At 44.2% G+C, this 10095-nt stretch overlaps 1 protein-coding gene across 1 annotated transcript; it reads left to right on the top strand.

Moving 5' to 3' along the window:
* The first annotated feature begins 285 nt into the window (after nucleotides 1-285).
* On the top strand, nucleotides 286-1275 carry LOC147693489 (olfactory receptor 51G2-like). The gene has a single exon (XM_086936020.1). The coding sequence runs from the start codon at nucleotides 295-297 to the stop codon at nucleotides 1273-1275; it is 981 nt and encodes a 326-aa protein (XP_086792146.1). The 5' UTR covers nucleotides 286-294.
* Nucleotides 1276-10095: the final 8820 nt, after the last annotated feature.

Here is a 10095-nt window from a genome sequence, read left to right on the forward strand (position 1 = left end):
AACTCATAATATGCTTGATCGGCAGCAGCATCCCCGGTAATCATATTGCGGCCTCAAAACCACTGCACCACCGCCAGGGATCTCTGATCCCTGGTTGTTGCGGTGGTCCCAGGGTGGCCCGACCGACCTGGCCGTAATGGAGTGGTTGAAAGTCTGTCATAACTGTGCCCCGGTGAGTCTGGCATTCCGTGCACCACCACACTCGTAATAAACCCCAGAGTCAAAATGTACTGGTTATCATTTTAAATGCAACACATTTTTAAACCTAAAATATTCTGTCTTCTTTTAGGATTCATGTTTGCAAACAACAGCAATTTCCATCATTCAACTTTTATCCTAACTGGATTGGTGAATGATGAGCCTGATCGCCTCTGGATCTCCACCCTGATTTGCTTCCTCTATATCTTAATGATTCTAGGAAATGCTTCTATTTTGTACATTATCAAAACTAATCAAAGTCTCCATGCACCAATGTATTATCTCCTTTCTGTATTGGCAGCTGCTGATCTTGCCTTATCTTTTAGTACACTGCCTACAATGATCAAAGTATTTCTCTTGCAATCCAGAGAAATTCACATTGATGCCTGTCTGTGCCAGATCTACTTTATGAACATGTTTACCTTCGTGGAATCTGGAGCGCTTTTGGCTATGGCATTAGATCGTGTCATTGCAATCTGTGATCCATTGAGATATGCCACCATCTTCTCAAATTCTACGGTGTGGAGAATTGGGTGGTCAATTGCACTTCGAGCCATAGTACTAATCTTTCCAGAACCACTTCTTGATCGGGGTCTACCATTCTGCCGCACCAATGTCCTCACTCATCCCTGGTGTCTACATCAAGAAATCATCAAGCTTGCCTGTGCAGATGTTACTGTACATAGTTCGTATGGATTATTCGTTGTGTCCACTTTGACAACTGATTCAGTTCTAATTGTGCTATCATATATCCTGATTCTTAGGGTAGTGTTGAGTATTGCATCACAGAAAGAACGCAATAAGAGCCTGAGCACCTGCATGTCCCACATCTGGGCAGTCTTCCTCTTCTACACGCCTACAGTCGGTCTGTCCGTGCTCCATAGGCTTGGCAGTGTAATCCCACCTCTTATTTACAAAGTTTTGGCTTACATCTTCTATCTTGCACCCCCACTGATGAATCCATTGATTTATTGCATCAACACAAAACAGATTCGCATGGGGTATGAACGATGCCTGAGAAAAGCAAACAAATCATGCATTGTTTCATTCAAACTTCCTAAAATTGTAACTGGGTAAACATATCATTTGAGAGTCAATATGTCAACTTATCTGGTATGGTGCAACAGGACAGTGTGCAACATTAACACCAAGGGAATTACCAATATGTTCTCTTACAGCCTACATTGGTAAGAGTCCATGCTAGTTTACTGACCAAAGAACACTCGGAGGAAAGGTTGAACCGTCCATCACAAATCAAGCTGGAATTTTCTTAAGCCAGGCTCTAACCAGAATAATGGGAAGATTTTTGACAGTATCAGTGTATTTATTGTTTTTCTCCCAATGCATATCATCTGTTAACATTACTGCTCAATGCTCACCAGTTGTTCAAATGTAGGCATTTTTGACAGTTGTATGTAGAAAACACAGCATTATCTAAGAATGATTTCCTGACCTTGGTGGCCAACAGAGGTGGGGGAGTTCCCATGCCTTGTCACCAAGGTCAGGCATCTAGGTGTGATCCTTGACCATCAACTCAAACTTTCAGCTCAGCTGACCTCTTCCTGCTTTTTCCTCCTGAAAGTACTTAGAAAAATATTTCCGTTCATCTCACAGGCACTCCAAAAGACTGTTGTCGTGGCACTTTTTCTTTCCAAGATTGATTACTGCAACACGCTTTTCGTAGGAATTGATAAAACGCAGAGCAGTGAGCTGCAATCGGTGCAAAATGCTGCAGCCAGACTGCTTATGAATATTCCTAAGGGCGGCCCCAGGTCGGATGCCATTAGGTCCTTACATTGGCTTCCGATACAGCAAAGGGTCGATTTTAAGTCCCTCTGTTTTGTACATAAGGCCCTCCACGGAGGAATCTCCGGGGAGATACAGAAACTGTTTTCTAGGTATTCACCTACTAGAACACTCAGATCCACCATGCTGGGTCTTGCCTGTGTTCCAAAAATCCAGAGGGTAAGGTGGGGCGGGGGGCGCTCCCTGTCCTTCTGTGCAGCCAAGCTATGGAACAAGATGCCGTCCACACTTCGACTCCAGCCTAACCTTTGTATGTTTAGGAAAGAGCTGAAAACGTGGCTATTTTCTAAGATCTAAAATTCTCTTATGACGCTCTGTTCTGTGTACCACAATCAGCGCCAAGACGCCTCGGCATTCGAGCGCTTAACAAGAAACAATTCAAATCAAATTAAATCAAGTGTGAGTCCTACTGGAGGAATACAAGAGGGTAGGGCAGGCAAGGACTGGGGTGAAATGGCACACTGCCAGTGGACAGAACCATCTACATTTAGCAAACAATCTTGTAAATAAAAAATTAAAACATTATGTGCTACCTTACAATACGTTTTTGAGAGTAAAAAGAATGATGTCAAAAAAAGAGTAAAAGATTATTCATGGACAACAATAGACATTATCTAATAAAATCAGTTCAAGAATTTGATTACTTATCACAAAATTACTTATGAAAACTTAAACAGAAATATGAAATTGATCATATGTTAAATCAATAACGAAGACAGGCATTTGAATGCATAGTGTTTAGCTAAGTGTAACGTTTATAAATCACTTGTACCAGGACATCTTTGTCGCGTGAACGCGAATGCATGGCACGTCAGAATTTTCATCTCGGCATCGCCGGGCCATGCATAGGCAGGTTTTCTTGCAGGTTTATTACTCAACACATGGAATCTAGGGGCATATTATCAAGAAACAGCGATAAAATTATCGCTGCTTTAGCGGCAGAAAACTGCAGCTAAAGCGGCGATAATGGGCTTGATAATACGCCCTTGTGAATTCCCATAGAAGCCCATGTTCTGGTGTGAACATGGGCTTCTATGTGAATACTCTACGGCGTATTATCAAGTCCATTGTCGCCACTTTAGCTGCAGTTTTCTGCTGCCAAAGCGGCGATAATGTTAATGCCATTCTTGATAATATGACCAATAGTTCTCGTATTCTTTGCGGATATGGGGGCATATTATCAAGAAACGGAGTTAAGATTATCGCCGCTTTAGTGGCAGGAAACTGGTGCTAAAGCGGCGATAATGGGCTTGATAATATGCCTTAGAGAATTCCCATAGAAGCCCATGTTCTTGTGTGAACATGGGCTTCTATTGGAATACTCTACGGCATATTATCAAGCCAATTATCACCGCTTTAGCAGCAGTTTCCTGCCGCTAAAGCTGCGATAATCTTAACTCTGTTTCTTGATAATATGCTCCATAGTTGGCACGTATTCATAATACAGATTTGAGCACCACGTTTGTGAACTGAGTGAGGCATGCTTAGAAACATGGTGATATGTGAAGGGGATTTACACATTTCCATTAGAAATGCCAGAAACGTACTCGGGTACAGTTCAAACACATCACAAAGAGTCGGCTTCTTTGTAAACTTGGCATTTCATTTTTGTAAGTCATTCACGGAGAAGCATGGCTGCATCAGATTTTTTCAACTGAAACACAGCACATGGGTTACCTTTAAAATAACTTTTTTGCATGGTTTTTCTACCAGCCGGGCACTTTTTTTGTTTTAAAGTGCATCAAAATAATTATTGGCTTTCTATTTCCCGTCCATTGATTATTGCTTTGGTGATACTTTTCAGAATACATACCCCTAATGAAGGGCCTAGTCCTGAAGTGCATGTCTAACACGAAAATGATAATCAGTGGAAAACAATTCAAATAAATGAATCTTGATTGTACAACTGTCAATAATTGATTAATTGAATACATATCATGGAATTATAAAGTTTTCTTAACCCTTTCGATGTTCATGACGAGCTCAGCTCGTCATGAAGCACGGTTGAGCTGTGCTGATGACGAGCTGAGCTCGTCATAAAATGATGGCAATGACGAAAAGCCAGCATAGGAGGGGAAAACACCTAGCAGCCAAGGTGTTAAAGGAGTGCAATGTGGGGATGCTGATCTTACTCAAGACAACGCATCCTCAGTCTATATTGTCCAACACCCTGGATCAGAGGGTGATACCCACATGCACCCGACAACTGGAGAAACTAGCTTACCACAGATTACGTTAATATTCCCAGTGCAACATGATGCATAACTTTGTTGAAGGTCATAGTGAAACCTCCAATGATAAATCATTGGAAGAACATGCAGATTTAGAATAGACCAAATATTGCAAGATGGCTGCTGCATTTTCTGGGTCTATACAGTCCATGGTAGCGGAGAATTCTTGCAAGAACTTGTGAGTTAAGACGCAAGCACGTGCTCTTCTCTGCACACATCAATTTATAATTCCTGAAGATTTATTTATTTAAGGGTTTTATATAGCGCTGGCCAGACCCGAATATATCGTCGTAGCACTTTACAACCTTTTGTCATGTAGTAATCGAATACACAATAAAACAATAGTAAACACCTTGATTTGTGTCGAATCCTGTTCAGGGAGGGGTGTCAAAGGATCGAGTCTAAAAGTAGGTGATGTAAAAGTCTTCTTATCGACGTGACTATAGACTCCAATGGACAAGATTCTGCGTTGGGCTGTAGCTATCTCCTCGGAAGAGTTTGGTTGAGGTAGAGGTCTTTGTACTGGCTTTTGAATTTTATGAAGGAGGGGTTAGTCCTGATATGGACTGGTATAGCGTTCCAGATTTTGGGTGAATTACCAGAGAAGGATCGTGATAAGGTTTTCTGTTTGTGACTTTTCGGAGGGATGAGAAGTAGAGTGTTAGTACTCCTGAGATTCCTTGTCTGACCAGCCTTGTTGAGTTTGGAGGCCAGGTAGGCAGGTTCGCCAGTGTGCAGAGCTTTGTGTGTAAGACAAACAGTTCTGAAGCTTGCACGCATTTTGATTGTGAGCCATTTTAGCTCCCTGACAGAGGGAAAGATGTGTTGATACTTCTTTACTCCAGTGACCATCCTGGCTGCTGCATTTAGAGTTGATCCGAGGGGAGCTAAGTGAGGTTTTGCCTTGCCTGTGAGAGTTGCATTCCCGTAATCCAGTCTGGACAGAACCAGGGATTGTGTAGCCTGCCTAAGGTCATTGGGAGGTCCACAAGCGACCCCCCGAAAACTCCAACAGTCCCCAGCATAGTAATAAGGTAGTCGCAAATCCGTAGCTCCTCCATGATATCAGCGCTCAGTTTCCGCATGGGGAGAGCTCCCTGTCTCCTCTCAAGCTCTCCAGCCAGTCTGCCTCCACCTCTGGACGATCAAAAAACCAGGCCTTCCTGTTTGCCTCTATCCTGAGCTTGGCAGGAAAAAGCATTGAGTACTTCAGCCCTTTGTCTCTCAGGAGTTTCTTTACCGCCAAAAAGGATCTATTCTCAGCTGTCTCTGGACAGTCTGGGTGAAATCTGGAAAGAACGTGATAGTGGAGTTCTCGAACTTAAGAGGCGTGGAATTCCGAGCATGTATCTGAAATTCAAAAGTCTCGCCAAGATAGGCCGAGGAGGAGCGCCAGGCTTTGGCCTACCTCCCGGGACCCGATGAGCACGCTCCACAACAAAGAACTTCCAGAGTCCTTAAGGTTGAAGGTGATTGAGCACCAGGTCCTCTACGAACCTGTCCGGCGTTGGTCCCTCCGATTTCTCCGGAACCCCTATGATGCGGATGTTGTTGCTCCGCAAGCGCCCTTTATAATCATCCATCTTACTTTATGCCATCTTCTTGAAGGTGTGTAGCACTCGGATCTCATTCTGGAGCTCTGAGATGTCGTCGACCAGGCTCCGGGTGGTGACTTCCAACTGTTTGACTTTTCCATGAGTTTTGGCCAGATCTGCTCTAATTAGGTTCATCTCAACTGTGATGGTGTCAGTGCGTTTTTCCATTGAGGCACGCACGCATCCAATGGCCTCCATTACATCTTTAAGGGATAGTTCCGGGAGCGCAGCCTTCGCCCCACCAGTGGACACCGACCGGGCCGCCTACTCGGGGGCCGAATTTTTTGGGACAAGCTTACTTGTCCAACTTGCTCTGCTGCGTCGCCTTCGTCCCCCTGCCGCTAGCCATTGGGATTCAGTCAGGGGACAGGAGAATGGGAAACCCCTGTCCACCATGCGCAAGCCACAGACAGTTTCACGTTGGTTGTTGATGGCTTTAGGAGAGTGTAAGGGAGTGTAAGGGAGTGCTGTGCACACAACAACTATGCCCCTCAGGTGATTCTCGGGGCGGGCGGGCCTGAGGGAGAGGCAGTCCACCCTGGGCACCAGGCCACCAGTCCCCCAACTCCGACCACACAGGGCCACAAATTGTGACGCAAGTCTTCCAAGAGGCCCAAGCCACAACAATGTTCAGTAGGCTTCTGTTGGTTGAGGGGGTGACCAAGTCTTCTAAATCCTGCTTGCCTCTGAGGGTATATGGGTGAGGGAAGAAGCACCTCTGGCAATTACCTGCCCCTGGGCCCACCGAGGGCCGGACTCAATGGGTGGATTACGATGCAGCACGGGTGCCCCGGCTCGTCCCAATGATATCCGGGGCTCACCTCCATCACTCTCCTGCTGGTTCCAGTTGGGTGGCGTGGGCCCCTTAGGGCAACCTCCCACACTAGTGCCCTTATTGTGAGCTCTTACCTGCTGACAATCTCCGTCCAGTCATGAGCTCCGAGGAGCGCTCATCCCCGGTAGCACTTGCAGACCAGGTCGCAGACCGCGACCTCTAGTCCGCACTGTCCCTCCTCACTGCGTCCTCAGGGTGGCCCCAGAAAGCACTTCAGGCCGCGGCTCCTATCCGCCCGCAGGCCTACCCTGCAACAGTCTGCCAACGATCTTCGCACGGCCTCAGATGGCCGTAACACAGGCGGTAGACGTGGCAGCACTGGGGGAAGTCAGTCCCAACACCGGGAAACAGATATATTAGGTGGATGAAGAGGTTAAAGGGCTAAGCGGCTCGGAGCTCTCCTAAAACGCGGCCATTGCGGAGACCCGCGTAGCCATGCTTGTCTTATAATTTCTTGATTGTCTCCTGCCTGAATGTTTTCTCTAATGCCTATCTGTCCCTCCTCAGACTCACAGGTGTTGTTTGCATCTTCTTATGTCAGAGTATATTGCTCTTTCCTTATCTGGTCCTCCTCATATTTGAAGTTAGCTTTATTTTCTGGAATCTGAGTGTGTTCTTCTATTCCTGTCTCGTCCTCACTCTCATCCTGTCTTTCTAAGTGAGTTTGGCTTCTGGTTCTTACAATGATTTCAGGTATGTCCAGTATTGGGATCCAGTCATCCTGACTCATGCTAGGTTGCTCTTGATCAGCTACTTCAGAATCTATTGCCTGTGATTCTTCAGCTGTACAACTATCTACCCTTTGAACCACTTCAGCTTGTTGTGATTCTGTTTCATCAGATGATGGTATCCTCTTCGTGTGGCTGGCATGTATCCAATTAGGCAATCCAGCACATTTTACAGCTATTGTTGTAACCACTATAACCTGATGTGGCTGTCCCCACCTTGGTGCTAGGCATGATTCTCGTGTGTGATCTTTCACAACTACCCAGTCACCTGGATTCAGATCATGCTCTTGGTTCGGCTGCCTGGCAACAGCTTCTTCCCCAACCTGATGAGAGATAGAACACACTTGGTCAGCCAACCCTTTGCAATACTCCAGTACCAAATCATCAGTTATATTCAACAGCTTGTGTCCTGGTATACATGCTTGCCTCATTGCCCTTTCAATGAGTAACTCATGGGGACTCAAGCCCATATTCTTGTCTGGAATGCTTCTGAGTCCCATCAGGACAAGAGGTAAAGCATCAGGCCACTCCAGTGGGGTGGATGCACACACCTTTCCCAGTCTTGACTTGATTGTGCCATTCAATTGTTCCACCAGTCCAGAAGCCTCTGGGGGTATGCACATTGCAGCTTTTGCTCAATTTTAAATGCTTCACAGATTACTCGAATTATTTCATTATTAAAATGAGACCCTCTATCTGATTCAATAGTTACTGGATTTTGGCCACACTCATTTCTTCTGGTTGGGTATGCCTCCACCTACTTTGAAAATAAACAAACAATGACAAGTACATATTTCAATCCTCGACAAGCAGGTAATTGAATGAAATAAATCTGAAGTCTTATGAATGGAACCTAGGCTTTCCCTATCTTTCCTGGACAGACTACAGTTTTTCTGCTTGGGTTCATTTGTTGACAATTTAAGCAACTCTGGCAATGACTCTCTGCAACATTTCTGAACCTTTCATTGAACCCATTGTGTGAAAAGTCTAACCATGCATCTCTGCCTATGTGTGTGTCTCCATGATGCATTCTACGCATTGGTGCTAGCATACAGTCAGGTAACACAGGTCTCCCATCTAAATAAATCCATTCACCATCATCAGTTTTTCTCTGATAACCTATTTTCTCTCAATCCTCTTTTTCTTTAGTTTCTGCTTCATTTTGTAATTCTCTCACTTCCTCCCATGTCCCTATGCCCCAAGTAGCATAAGTTGGCAGCTGATTCCACATGCATTAATTTTCTTGTTTACTGCTATTTTGTATTCAGCACAATGTTGGGCAACTTGGTCAGCATAATGATTACCAGCTCTCACTTTATCATTTCCAGATTGGTGAAGAGCACACTTGGCCACGGCCACTTCTTTTGGCAATTGAATTGCTTCTATTCATTCTTTGACAAAATGTCCATTTTTAATAGGGGTTCCTGAAGAAGTCATGAAATCTCTTTGCATCCAGAGCTGGCCAAAGTCATACACAACCCCGTAACCATACTGACTGTCAGTATAAATGGTTACTCTCCAATTTTTCCCAATTTTGCAAGCTTTAATTAAAGCTACCAATTCAGCTATTTATGCAGACTTGACTCCTAGTAACAAGTTAAAGCTTTTTGTTACCTTGGGATTACATTCTCAGGGGATGGCAAATGGCAACATGAGTTTGATAACATCAGTTTAAAGATGAGCAGGAATTCCAGTATTATTTTTAGATTTTCCTCAAAACTGGGGGTCAGAAGTATAAAACACATGATGGCAATCTACACCGTACGATGCACCTCATCGGCTTTGTATGGTGCTGGGGCATGGGGGCACCAGCACAATCCAACACTCCAGGGAGATGAAAATAAATGTCTTAAAAAGTTACTTTGCGTACCTACCTTGGCATCCACGGAACTAGTTCATAAGGAGGTAGGAATCGAATATATCTCTGACATAGCCGCACTACGCCCTCTGCTGCTATGGCGTTCCATTTGGGCCAAGACAGAAACACAGTTTACAAAAGAGATTATTCACGACTGCCTGAGGCTTGATCATGCATCTCGTATTTCTTGGCTCAAATATATTTATTACTGGTATAATCTCCTGTTTGATTGCAATATTTTTCTTGAACCTGAGAATGTAGTTTTAATCCCCAAAAAAGAAATAAAAACAAGGTTTCTTACATACAAAAAGGAAAACCGTGGAAAGATGTCCGGAAAGTTACCGACTGTGGCCTTTTACCGGGACCTACAATTAAATATTGGTTTTCAGTCTTACCTTTCTATTGTTAATCGAAATTCCCATTGTTTTGTTTTAACGCGCTTAAGATTGGGCATCGTACACCATCTAGTAGCTTTTCCAGAAATGAAAGCCCGATCAGACTCCGTATGCCCATGTGATAATATTTCAAGACAGAGTTGCTGCCACTTTTTATTGTTTTGTAAATTTTATTCTTCATATAAGAAATTTTATCTAAAACCTATCTTCTTAACACCTTGGCTGCTGTGACTTTTCCCCTCCTGGGCTAACATACTATGAACACCATTGTTCATGACGAGCTCAGCTCGTCATAAGCACAGCTCCACTGTGCCTCATGATGAGCTGAGCTCGTCATGAGCATCGAAGGGGTTAAAAAAACAATGTTCGTTCCACAAAAATAGCAATGAATCTAATATGTTCTTTGGAAAGCCCAAACATCTGCTTTTTTGTTGCGACATATATATTGA

Source organism: Lissotriton vulgaris, chromosome 8 (assembly GCF_964263255.1).
Source record: "Lissotriton vulgaris chromosome 8, aLisVul1.2, whole genome shotgun sequence".
Taxonomy (NCBI): Eukaryota; Metazoa; Chordata; class Amphibia; order Caudata; family Salamandridae; genus Lissotriton; species Lissotriton vulgaris.